The 13765-nt window shown below is 36.0% G+C and overlaps 1 protein-coding gene across 2 annotated transcripts in view; it reads right to left on the bottom strand.

Moving 5' to 3' along the window:
• Positions 1-715: 715 nt before the first annotated feature.
• Positions 716-13765, bottom strand: part of GPR158 (G protein-coupled receptor 158) — a 377074-nt gene continuing 364024 nt past the window's right edge. For both annotated transcript variants that reach the window (XM_070432941.1, XM_070432950.1), the window contains 4 exons: positions 13111-13249; positions 9624-9729; positions 5864-6010; positions 716-5071 (listed from right to left, as the gene is read on the bottom strand). In XM_070432941.1, coding sequence (XP_070289042.1) covers positions 3617-5071; positions 5864-6010; positions 9624-9729; positions 13111-13249 — 1847 coding nt within the window. In that variant the 3' untranslated portion in view covers positions 716-3616. The remainder of the gene's footprint in view (positions 5072-5863; positions 6011-9623; positions 9730-13110; positions 13250-13765) is intronic.

Here is a 13765-nt window from a genome sequence, read left to right as displayed (position 1 = left end):
CTCCTCCTTAGACCTTCCCTTACCCTGACTCCCATACTAGTCTTCTAACTGATCTAGCTGCCTCTAGTCTTTTTCCACTTCAGCCCATTTCTGGGTTGTTTCCCAAATGACCCTTCTCACACATGACTTCATTACTCCCCTGTTTAAAGATTTTGACAGTTCCCAGGATATCAAGATGAGGCTGTAGTTAACCTGAAGCATGGCATGCAAGGCTGTGCACAATTACCTTTCTAGCTTTATACTCTTTCCCTTTCATACCTAAAGCCTCTGCAGAATTTCAGCCTGGTGTACCTGCCCTCTCTATTGAGCCTGCACTGACTCAGTGACTTTGTCAGAATCTCCTCTCTATTATCACAGCAGTGTTTGGATACTCTTATGGGACTGACTGTTATTGGATCTCTTGTTCATCTAAAGATAATCGTCATTGCTTAGCTGATTGCCTGGTATGTGTGTTGAGTAAATTTAAAAAAGGTAGCTTAAGGTAGCTAGAATTTTTTTAAGTCAAAAGCACTGGTCCTAACAGGTTTTATTGGCTCCAAATCGTTACCTGTATGTTTGAGACTGCATTTGGCTCATCATACATTCCTATAAATAGGTAATATGAGAATGTATGTACACAAGTGTGCCAAAGCCAAAGATATATAGGATTCTTTCTAAAGTTGGCTAGGGAAAATCAACTTGATTTTCAATAGATGAACATACAAATCACCACAAATCACTTTCATATAAATGTTTTATTGCAGAGATGTTATAATTATTTACATGCTGCAACATGTCACAACATAAATTTACCAAACATTTCATGGTGGGTTTCAGATAATAGTTTCAGAATAACCACAGAGTGAGTGAAGAGACTTATAGCTTTATAGACTCTACAGCTCTCGGTTACTAAATGCTAGAAGTCAAAGGCAGTGTTTTTTCAGTCCTACCTGTCATCACTTGCATGCAGAAACTTATGAAGCAAATACAAGAAAACTGTCCAGTTTCAAATCCATATTGCCACCAAAGTTTACAATGGGTTGAGTTATAATTCATGTTGTAAAGCATTTAATTCTGGCATAAAATATACAGTTCTATTAAATTGGTATAAATCTACTTATTTATAAACCCTGGCTTAAAAACAAGGACAGGATGCAGCTCGCACATGCACTGAGAAGGACAACCTAGCAAGTGTTTGTGACCTTATTGGTGTTTATATCACTTCCTTATTATCAATCTGGGAAAGTAAACTCAAGAATTATAGATTATAGATTTCAACTTCTCTCGGTGACAAGTAATGACAATGAAACTCTAGGAAAGACCCTAAGCACTCTTGCTGATTTATGCTGGTGGAGAAAAACCTATAGACTAAGGTGAACTTTGGCAAGTCTTTAAGCCACACCTCAAGCAGGATTACTCTGAAGTGCAATAAAAAGTCACTGATGCTTGACTGCTTATTTCTCAAAAAGTGAATAAAGTGCTAACTGATCTCAGACATAAACAAGTACGTGGATCTAGAAACAGGTACACAAATACACCATAACATTGTATTTCTAAGTTACCAAGTAGATAGGCCTTGATTGAAAAGGAAGGGAAGAAAAAATAAATGAAGGAAACACACAGAAAAATAGAATTCCTATGTCTTCAAACCTACTCACAAACCTGAGTAATGCACAAAGTGAGGAACCGGGCGAGGGAGATTTGTGCACAGCTTTGCAACATGGTGAAGGGCTCACTTACTCCTGAATAAAAACCATTGAGGAAATTTTGATAATGAATGCAATGAAGTCCTCATTTTTATCATCCACTGAGAATGCTATTCTCCAAGAACAGCCCTGTATCCGTCTCTGATTCCCTTTCTCATCTTTTATCCTCCTAGCACGTGTCCCTCGTTGCTCATGAAATCAAAAAGTTACTTCTGCTGGAAGTGTCCTGGCCAGATAAGCAGTTGAGATGTCAGTGTTTAGGGTGAGAGAAAGGGAAGTCTGGGTCCCATGTTTAAGTGACTCATCTTTAGATACAGTGAAACTGAGCTTTGAAATAGAATCTCCTTGTACAGTCACACCAACAGGGCCAAGCCAGCAACTTAGGATTTTCACACCAAGTGTCCAGTGTGGAGTGAAATAAATTGTATGAAATATGCTTTGGGGACTGTTCTGCTTTGCAAATAAACCTCTGCATTTTACATTTTGAACTAGATGGTTCACAATGGCCATTTGCAGGACTTGTACGTTTTCAAGTGCTTGGGAGAAGGATGAGCCCATACCACCTTATAGGCTTGGAATAAACCGGGTTTTAAATCTCTTTGGGATCTGAGCCCAGCAAGTTCTAGCCCTAGCTGAAGCAATGAATAAGAGTTTATGAGAATAAATACTTTAAGGTCATTGAAAATATTCTATATTTAGTATGCACAATAAAAATACACCATATCATAATATTGATGTAATCATAATTTTTTTCTTTAAAAAAATAACCCCTTGAAAGTGCTATCAGGAGCTCCTTTTCCAACTGCTTTGAAAGGCAAATTTCCTGGCTCTACAGTAATTCTCATGTCATTCCTATAGTCTTCCCTTTCCAATGGTAATAATAGTGCACAGTATATTGTTCTCACTCTTAGCTTCTTCCTTATAAAATGCTGCTAAGTATGAAATACTGAAAGAGTTAAAAGGGATAATTATTTGGAATGAAGGCATCATCTATCTCTGACTTCAAACAATAGATAAGTTGTCCTTAACTAATTGAGACATAAGAGTATGTAGGACCATTTGATCTCCGATATTAATAAAGCTTCTCAGTCCTAACGAGAAGTGCAAAACAAGTAACGTAACTTGTATTAAAAACCCTGATTAAGACAGTATAACAAACCATGAAGTGAAATAATAGTTAATCCAAATTTGCAATATATAAATCACAAAACTGAAATATTTTTTCATAACAATTATGACTTCCCAAGCCAGAGAAAGCTTACTATACTTCAAGAATCAACTAAAGTTGATAGATAACAGGTATTCTGTAAGTTGCAAGAACAATTGAGTAGCTGAAGATTGCATAAATGTGTGTCACATAATATCAAAGTTATTTGCAAAAATTATACAATCTGGAATGCTTGAATATGAGACAGAACAATGTACTGAAACATACATTTATAAGAAAATGAGAGCAATCATTGATATAAAAGGTATTCTGGGATGCATTCAGTTAGCAGTGCTATCAAGATTATATAAGTAAAGTAAGTTCTTTTCAGTCAGCTACTTAGAATTTCCGTCATATTCATTTATACCTTCTTCTTTGCAAATCTCATACCTCTTCTGTGTCTTCTGGTTTGCCTGGGTTAGGATCTCCAAAGTACCATGGGTAAATATTGGTCAGGGGCAGACACTGAGGGCTACTTCCTCTAAACATGCTGAATGTAAAGATTTTCCTAGTGTTACAGGGAAAGACTTTGGGGCCAGTCTAACTTCCCCATGATGATGTCTCTCTCCCCTCCTTAGTTTTCCTCCACCCATGCCTTCCATGTTTTCCCTGATTGCCAAATACTCTTTGGGAATTTTTGATCCTTCTATCTTCAGTCTTATCAAATTCAGGGTTTCTTCTTTTTCTTTCTGGGGAATGCTACTTTGAAAGTATCCCAGATCTCTTATTTTCGAGACCCTGCTATCTTATTCGCATTTATAGTCGAAGAGGCAGGTAAAGCTACACTATTTTCGGCATTTGGCTTATCTGGGGTCTCAAACTCCCAAGGACACACCTCAGCTCGCAATGTGAAAGGCTGCTGAAAATTATTACTTGAATTATAGGAAGATGTCTTATTTTCCTGGTCTCCTATTTGGTTGAGATTTTCATTCTCTATTTTTGATGCTACAACTCTAGGGGGCAGTTCTTCATATTTCCCAGCACACGCAGTGGCTGCACAATGCTGACCACCATTCTCATCTGTTGCTCTCCCCGGGGGAACCTGAGTCTTAGAAATCAAATGCTTCTCATCTTCAAAAAGGGTCTGACCTTGGCTCTCCCAAGGGCAGACTGCAGCCTTGTCTATGCTCTTCTGATTGGATTGCTGACAGAGTTCCGCTGCCTTGGGCTTGTGATGAGATTTCTCCTTTAAGGAAAAGGTTGGGTTTTTCTCCGTTTCAGAAGCCGCAATAGATACATGCTTTTGAACTTTTGATTCTGAAGGCACAGGACCAGGGGTCAGGTCATAAATCTCCCAAGGGCACACTTCCCCTATGTCACAGTTGTCCTTCATCTGGGTGGTGCCTGGGCTCATGTCAGAATTGGCAGTAGGGGGATTGGACCTTTGTTGCTTCATAATCCCAGATTTCTGAGGTTTTCTCGGCTCTTCCAAATTATTAGAGTTTGGGGGGACAGAATCTTTAGTCTCTGTGTTATCTGAATTTGAGGGTTTTCTGTTGGCCTCTTTATCTTTTGGCAGAGGTTTCTGGGATCTAGCACGTTCTTCCACACCTGATGTTTGGGTTTTCCCAGATAACCCAAGGGTCTTCTCCTTGGCACTTGCTATGACACTGAGAGACTTTTGTAACATGGATGTTCGGGGATGTCCCCCCGGCTTCTTCTCTGAGCTGAGATTGTGAGCGCTCGCTGACTTACACACCAAAGGCACAGACTCCGTGGACTCAGCCTCGCTGTTTTCTTTCAGTGTCTGTGTTGGTTTTTTACCCGACAGAGACTCCAGTGTGGATTTTTCTGTGGCTTCTTCTTCTTGGCTTTCAGTGGGTAAGCTATTGGACTCTTCCGTTTGGTCTCTCACGTGATCATAAGTGCTGTGGGATTTCTTCAGTGAGAAGACTCGGTTTTTCAGGGATTCCTCCTTGGGTTTCCCAGTGTTACCTGACGACTCTTGTAGGTTCTTCCTAACGAGGGCAGTGCTTTTGGCGGTGCTGTGATCTGTGAATTCCTTGTCTTCTTTGGAACACTGTCTGCTGACCGTCTCTGGGATCTCGGTTATACGCCTCATGATTGATCGGCCCAAGCCCTTCTTTGAGCACCGCTTTTTCTGGAGGTGGGGGTTATTTGTGATCATCTTTTTCCTTTTATATATTTCCAGCTGGGTATAGAGTTTCTTCAGCTCATCCTGCGAGAACAAGAGGAAATTCACAGAGGTGTGGAATTTAGTGTTTCACCCAAATAATGTCACTGATGATCACTTTAATTCAATAAGCTTGAGCTCTTTATGGACATTGTTTAGCTCTTCCTAACACTTCTACTCATCAACTTTCTCCACATTCTTACTTTCTGATTATTTCGTGTTTGGTTTCACACAGAGTTGACACTTTCAGACATAAGCCCATGCATGCTAGCCTTGCTTTATGGAGCAAGAACTTTGAACTTGCAAGTTTTGTGGGCCAGACTGAGCCTGGACCATAATAAAACACACCATATTGTCTACTGATAAAACATATCCCTGCAACAATATTGGAAGCACCATGTAGCCATTGATAAAGTTGTACCTAATGTTAGGTTACATTTAGGGGGTGGCAGGCCATCAAATACTAAAAGCAACTTCTTCCTCCAAATGCTGACATATCGCCACAGGTTATTTTAATTAATCCAGGCTCTCTGCTCACAGCAAAATGTCACAAACCATATGATGGAACATGTATAACAAGTTCATTGTTATGACTGCCAAAAAGTCAGTTGAGACTATCAAGATTGGTTTGTGCATTCTAATTTATACCATGATTACACGTTTTAGAACAGGATTAACTCTGCACTTTATGTCTTCAGTTTGTACCTAAGCACACATTTTCTCACTTTCTTTCTAACACACATATGCACATGCATGAACACACAGAAACACCAACCCACGCATGCTTGCCTGTATAAATGGGACTAATCTGAAATAGAAGAGAAATACTGGTGTTACCCGGATGTCCTCTGGATCCAAGCTGTGCTCACTCCAAGCTGAGTTGATACTGCTGTTCAGGTAGGATCCAGACCGGCCCATGTCTAGCTCATCCTCATATGCTTCTGTAGCAATGTCATCGCGTGGGTTATTGCTTGAATGTGAAAACTGAAATAGATATTCAATCTGAGCTCTAGACATTACTGTAAGACACAGCATTTTAATAAAAATTTTCTAAAAGTCCTAACGTTATTATCATTTCTTCAGCTTAGATGAATTTGTTCACTGAACTCTTTACAAAATTTTGCACTACATTAGTGTGTTGCTTTCCATGTCACACACTTGAGGTACTTTGTTCCCTGTTTGATTTTTATCTAGGCTCCCAGTGTCAACTTATATTTCTCCTCTTCCACAATATCTGCACTTTGCAAAGAAGTAAAGAATACACAGAAATCTTCTCTGAGAGTAGCAGTTTAGACCCACTGGCAGCTGGATGGGATTTTTTTTTTTTTGAGCAGTAGGGTCTGCCTCAGGTTTATCATGTTGCTTCACATAGGGGAGGCTGTATTTCATCTCTGGGCACAATTGGCCCTGATCACAGAAATGGGACTTTCAGTCTACCACACATAGCTTCAAAAAAGTCTACTTTCAAAAGGTGAAGGGAGTAAGAAGTACAAATTGGTAGTTATAAAATAGTCGCAGGAATGTAAAGTATAGCAGAGGGAATATAGTTGGTAATATTGTAATAAGTATGTATGGTGCCAAGTGGGTACTAGATTTATCGGGGGCATCAATTTGTAAGTTATATAAATGTCTAATCACTATGTTGTGCCACTGAAACTAATATAATGTTGTATGTCACTGTAATTTAAAAATACATTTAAAGTATTTTTAAAGGTTTTCTTTTAAGACTCGGGGAGGAGGAGATCTGAATTCCAGCCTCTCAGTGTTGACAGCGAGGTCTTAAGCAAGCATGAACCTCTCAGCACAGCGCTGCTCCGCCTAAAGGACTCTGGGCTACATGGTATCTACATGGTATCTAAGTTCAAAATTAAAAGAGTCAGTGAAGTTACCTAATTTTTTTCTCAAGCCCCTCCTTCATCATATGTTGATGTATTTTTATTATTTTGATATTTTTCAGTTTCATGTATTCTTACTATCTCTATTCTTCAAAAGGAGAAGGGAGGAAGAGTGAATTGTGTAAATGATGGAAAGCAGGGAGAATTAAAACAACCCAGCCACTCTTCACACAATATGTAAACCAAGTGATTGTCCTATGAAAATTGAGAGAACAGTTTAGAGAACATGGGTGCTCTTCTCCCAGCTGTCATCAAGTCTTTTACAAAATTAACAGATCACTGCCCAGCAGGTGTGGCTCAGTGGTTGAGTGTCGAACTATGAACCAGGAAGTCATGGTTTGATTCCCCATCAGGGCACATGCCCGGTTGCAAGCTCGATCCCTAGGTCCCACAGTAGGGAGCATGCAGCAGATCAATGATCCTCTCTCATCACTGGTGTTTCTATCTCTCTCTCCCTCTCCCTTCCTCTCTGAAATCAATCAAAGTATATTTTTAAAAAATCAACAGATCACCCTTTGATAATAGAGATATTTTAATGTTATTGTCCATTAAAATATTTGTGTAGGAAAATAAACATAAATAGAGATACCATGTGAAATGATAATTCTCTTTTTAAGTAACAATGACTGTTTTGTAATTAGGACTGGCTGAGAAACCACAGAAACTGATGAGCCTTTCCTTCATTGCTCTACTTATGGTTGTGGTTCCAACATGTGCCATCAACTTAAGGCCATAAAGATGAATAAAATATAGTCCCTGTCCTCTAAATTATCCCATACTACTAGTCAAATCACCTGGAGCTTATTTTTGAGAATGGAGGTGTGTTTTTTTGTTTGTGTGTTTTTTTGTTTGTTTGTTTGTTTTGTTTTCTTGAGCAAAGGCTTAGAAACTATCATGAGTTTAAGAAACAGTTATTTGTCAGATATGGTCCACTTCCTGCTTTTTAATCTTTCTTTGTGCTTCTCTCTAAAATACTATTTCAGATATTTATCTTTTCTGTTTCTCATAATGTCCTTCAGAATATAATTACCACAAGATTGTTATCTATCCATTACTGTATTCCAGGATCTAGAACAGTGCTTAGCAAAGCCCCTCAATAATTTTTTTTAAATTATCTGTTATTGAGATATAATTCACATACCATAAAATTATACAATTCCATGGTTTTTAGTATACCCACAAGGTTGACTTACAGAATATTTTCAACACCCTTAAAAGAAATCTTTAACTCATTACGCAGTCATTTCCATTTGTCCTCTACTAAACCTAGCCCATGACAGCCACTAAAGTGCTTATGTCTCTATAGAGCTGTCTAACAGGGACTTTTCACATAAATCGAATCATACAATATGTGGCCTTTTGTGTCTGGCTTCTTTCACTCAGCAAAATATTATCAAGTTTTGTACAAGGTATAGCATGTATCAGCGCTTTATTCCTTTTTATTGATGAATAATATTCCACTGTATGGATATAGCACATTTTATTTATACATTTATTAGTTGATGGAAATTTGGGTTACTTCCACTTTTTGGCTAGAATCAATAGTGCAACTATGAACATTTATGTACAAGTTTTTGTATGAACCTATGTTTTCAATTTTCTTAGGACCTCAATAACAATTTATTGAATGAATGAATAAATAGTCTGAGTATGCATACATCTAATGTTATCATATTATGCAATGTATAAAAATAAGATAAGTCGCAGTAACAGACTAATCCATGAACATTGTGGCTTTTTAGTATAATTGAAATAAGGAAGAAAATAGGTATTTGCTTTTTAAAAATAATCATTTGGCCTTTTCAATCAGGCTGCATCTCAATGTGTTGGTTAAGTCTGAGGGTTGAGGTAAAGCCTGGGGTGAAAGACAAGAAATCACAGTTCTTGTTTCAGCCATGCTAATGGAGTATTGTGTGGCAGTGACCAAGACTGAGCTCTTGTAAAAGAAGAAAATAATGATAATGCTGTCATTTATATAACCCGTTTGTTCTCTGATATTTTATTTCATTCCAGGCAACCTTACTGCTATCACGATCATGTCATAGATGGGGAAACAAACTCAAAGAGATAAAAAGTCTTGGCTAATATCATATTATATAGCTCGTCTGAGTTTAGGATCCATGTATTGAGTCCTGGCCCATTTTCCCTGCTTCATTATGCTGCCTACATAAGTCTTTGTCATAATCTATCATTATTAAGCAAGACTTTTCTATGTATAATATTATAATTATTTCTATTTAAATAAAAATTGTCCAAATATTTAAAATAATTTCTCTGAATATAAATCCAAAATAAGAGAATTCTTAGAACAGTATAATTATCTTTTAAAAATTAGTTTGATGTTATAGCTACTATGAAAGCCACTTTGAATCCATAATAATTAAAACATAACTGGATATCGAAATACTTGGAAATGGACTAAAGCAGATGATGGGCTTTGTATTAATTGTCATTTAATAATTAGTTATTGTTAAATAACTAATATATTAGTTATATATTTAATAAATCCCCCCCCCAAAAAAAACACACCAAACAAACAGACACCTAGTTTCCTGAGGAGGGAGCTTTAAAAACACTTTAGATGTCAAGCAAATCTCCGCACGTCCCTTTGCCTAGATTGCCAGATCGTTTTAAAGGAGAAACAACTTGAGGCTCATATAAGATAATTATCTTGGTAGAGAAAAGTAATGTCAGAGGAATACCTTTGGAATCAAAAGTAACCCAATGGTGACTGTCACAGTCAAATGAGTATGTGCAAAATACAGCATCAACATCCAATCAGACTGAAGCCTTGAGGCAAGGACAAATCTGAAATGAGAATTCACCAAGTTAGCAATCTAACAAGATCTCTACATAAAGCACTAGAAGCTTGGAAGCTCTATAACTCCATATATTAAGAAAAATATAAAAAGAAGCAGGAAAAAGAAATTATATTGTTTCTATAACATATTTTCATCATAGAAGAACAAGGGTCTAATTGAATGCATAATAGTGAACTCTCTATAATTTATTATCCAGTTAGAAAGACAGCACAAATATAATGTACTAAGCATTTCCTCAGATAATTGTTTTGTGTGTAGGTTTAATCTACAAAGAAAAAGCAGCAAACATATGTTAACTCAATAAAAGAGTTGTTACAAACTGACTGAAGGTTTCTGGCAAAATTGGGTTGTAAAACATATCCAAATAACTCTTGAGTCTACATTCTTTATTTAAAAGCATTAATTAGAATTAAAATGGTGAATCTTTTAAAAATAATTCTGACATATATTGATATCAATTATTCTTAAATTAACTTTTAATTACTACCTGGGTTTTCGGGTTGCAGTTCTGACCAGAAATATCTCAAGAGAAACTGGGTTTTGCAGTAGTTTCAAAGCTTCATTTTTAAAAAGAGTATTTCAACTTTTAAAAGATAGTTCCGAAAGTCAGAAACATAGAAATATTTGAAAATTGAGTTCAAGAATAAAAGCAAACTTTATAAAAAATCTTTATACTTTCTCAAAAGTTTGCTTTATGCCTGGTAGTAACAGTAAGTAAAGAATTTGAACAGACTGGGCAAATGCCCTCTGCATTATTTCACCTTCTAGACTTAATCCTTGTAATTTATTTTTGTTCAAGCTGATAATTTGGTAAGAATGAGAGTACATGTGTATATAATATGGAGTCATAATTTTCATTTATGTATGTATACATATGTGCATATATACTCATATTTATATACATATGTATAATTTTATATCTTAAGCAGACAAAAAAGAGTATATATGTCCTAATGATAGGGAATACCCTTGCTGATGTCAGAAGCCTTATTTAATAGTTTATTCCAGGAAAATATTACTAAAATTGATCTACCTAATTTAAATTGTTATGTTATTTTTTCTTATACTTGGACTATATCAATATTAGAGCCAAGCATTTATGAATTCAGTCCATGTGTAAATAATAAATTGTGCATACATGGCTTAATCATTACTGCCTATTGTTTTCTACTCATCCCCTTAAAATCAGTGTTCTACTTAAGAGTTTTAAATTCACTGAAAAAATATTTAATGATGAAAAGTAAATCAAGGTAGAAAAGAATATAGGTAATTTTATTTAACTTTTGAACAGATTTAATTTCTTGGGTAATTAATTTGGTTCTAAGAAATATAGCAGGTAATTATAGGGTTGAAGTGGGAAACCCTTTGCATGGCAGTTACACACAGACAAAGAAGACATTTAAACTCATCTGTAATAAGCCTTCTTGAATGATTATAACTCTTTAGTTGGTTTGTTAATGTAACATTTAATTTATAAATGTTTTTAGCAGCATGTTTGTTAGATCTTGAAATTATGGGCTTGATATCTTGGAAACAACCTAAATGCAGCTTTTCCTGGGAGATGGTCTGGGAGGAAAATAAAGGCTATGGAGCTCAGGCACCAAGAAAAGGTGCGCTCAGGTGCTCACTGCATTTTGGACAAGGGCACCTGCTCTCAGAGCCTTGAATCTTTAGTCTGTGTAGAATTCTCCTCCTTGTCTATTTATAATTTCATATTTTTCTTCTCATCTTTCCTTCCTCTTGTACTCTGTCTCTTCTTTCTCTCTTGTTAGGGGGCAAGAAAAAGTGAGAAATCAAATTACCTTGATTCTGGCTCTTTGATGGCATTTCAGGGCTGTCATCATAAATACCTCTGTTTCTTACTAAAAGTTTTAAAAGTACATTATGCCTGTGGCCCTATTCCTCTCTGGCATCAGCTATTTCTAGAAGTGCAAGATATCATTTTATGATTATTTATTAAAGTGAAAGATGATAATTATCCTACAAAACTTCCACAGATTCACAACCTGCCACCCTGACTTCCATTATTATTAATCTCTATTTTTCTATTGAGGATAAAGACAAATATTCAAAGTTTCTAATTACATTTTTAGTGTATCCTAACTTTTAATAATGATGAGAAATTGAATGACATATTTTTTATGTTTTTTAAATCATAATATTCCTGTTCTTCTTTTCTTTTTCTTTTTTATTTTTGGTCCTCACTGAGTTTTTCAATTCATTTTCAAATATGAATCGGGTGAAAATTCCCAGAAGATAAGCCATACATATTTCATTTTGTTCACTTATCATAAGCCACCTTTTTCTTCCTTTGTACTCGTTGACTAGAGAAATACTTGTGACATCAAAAAGTGGCAGGCCATGCCATACGTTCTTACCACTGAACATCACTGCTAAAATGCAACGATGACAAAACTTCATTGCACACAAAAATAGAGTCATCAGGTTGAAGTGGTTTTTGTTTGTTTTGAATTCAGCAGAATTCACACACATATGCTGTCTCTCTGAGTATTAAAATTTTGAAAGTATAAATCAGCATATTAAACATGAATGAAAACATAGACAATTTAAATCTACTTTGTAATGTATGTATGTATTGCCTTATATCTTCAGAACAGAAAGTATTACATATCATAAATGATATTAAATGACATCTCTGTAAGGGCCTTAACATAAGTGAGTTAACCTTCAAAATAAATGAAGGCAATAAATATCCTATCAGAAGGAACTAAGAACAGTAGAGGTACAAAACTATAGTCCGGTCGGTGTGGCTCAGTGGCTGAGAGTCGACCCATGGACCAGGAGGTCATGATGGTTTGATTCCCAGTCAGGGCACATGCTGGAATTGCGGGCTCGATCCCCATTGATGCAGGAGGCAGGCAACCAATGATTTTCTCTCATCACTGATGCTTCTATCTCTCTTTCCCTCTCTCTTCCTCCCTCTAAAATCAATAAAAATAGATATATTTTTTTAAATATATTTTATTGATTTTTTACAGAGAGGAAGGGAGAGGGATAGAGAGTCAGAAACATCGATCAGAGAAACATCGATTAGCTGCCTCCTGCACGCCCCCCACTGAGGATGTGCCCGCAACCAAGGTACATGCCCTTGACCGGAATCGAACCTGGGACCCTTGAGTCTGCAGGCCGACACTCTATCCACTGAGCCAAACCGGTTCTGGCTATTTTTTAAAAACTATATTCATTTGCCATTTCTGAGCCAAAGAAATTAATAAAATTATAAAATATCATCTTCCTAAATCTTTCCATTATTTAAATTTCCATTAACCAAATTTTGCTATTTAAATTAAACTGCAACATATTAGAAGAATAAAACAAATATTTTCTAGCTCTACAGATCACTTGCCTAATTGTATGGAATATAGCAGAGATAATCAGCTCATTGTGAACTGCAACAGCCATATAGCGTGGCTCATGAAATGCTGATGGGACTGTCCGCACTGCATAGCAGAGATAAACACCCCACAAGAGGAATAAAAATTCAGCTGTGAGAACAAAAACAAACAAACAACTTTCCATTAGTTTTAAAGGTGAAGAAAAAAGTAAAATTTAAGTTCTTTAGCATGCACGTTGTTTCTATTATAAAAACATAAATTTAGAAATAGATGCATATAAATATCATTCACATATAAATATATGCTATAAATTAATTTTTAAAATTTTATTCAGTGTATAGAAGATTTTTCAAAGGTATACTTTATTATTATTATTATTATTTTTTAAAACAGTGTTTGTTGTCTCAGATTAATTTTTTTTTGTTAATACCTGGCTTTTCCCTAAAACAATTGTAAAATAATTTTCTACATTGCCAACCAAAGTTTAAGATGTTCATAGAATATCTGAGTCAAAATAAAGTCATCAGGCAACAAAAGCATGCTAATGTGTTTCTATGCAACTTGTAGACATTTAGATTATCACTGCAGTGAATTTAGTTCAATATATTACAAAATCTATTGCCAGAAATGTGAGAAAACAGGCTGCTAAACATTCAGTGGCATGTT

Source organism: Myotis yumanensis, unplaced genomic scaffold (genome assembly GCF_028538775.1).
Source record: "Myotis yumanensis isolate MYYU_CA2020_CCGP unplaced genomic scaffold, mMyoYum1.0.hap1 SCAF_1, whole genome shotgun sequence".
In the NCBI taxonomy this organism is placed as follows: domain Eukaryota; kingdom Metazoa; phylum Chordata; class Mammalia; order Chiroptera; family Vespertilionidae; genus Myotis; species Myotis yumanensis.
The sequence above is the reverse complement of the archived record's forward strand: the minus strand, read 5'-3'. Positions and strand labels throughout refer to the sequence as shown.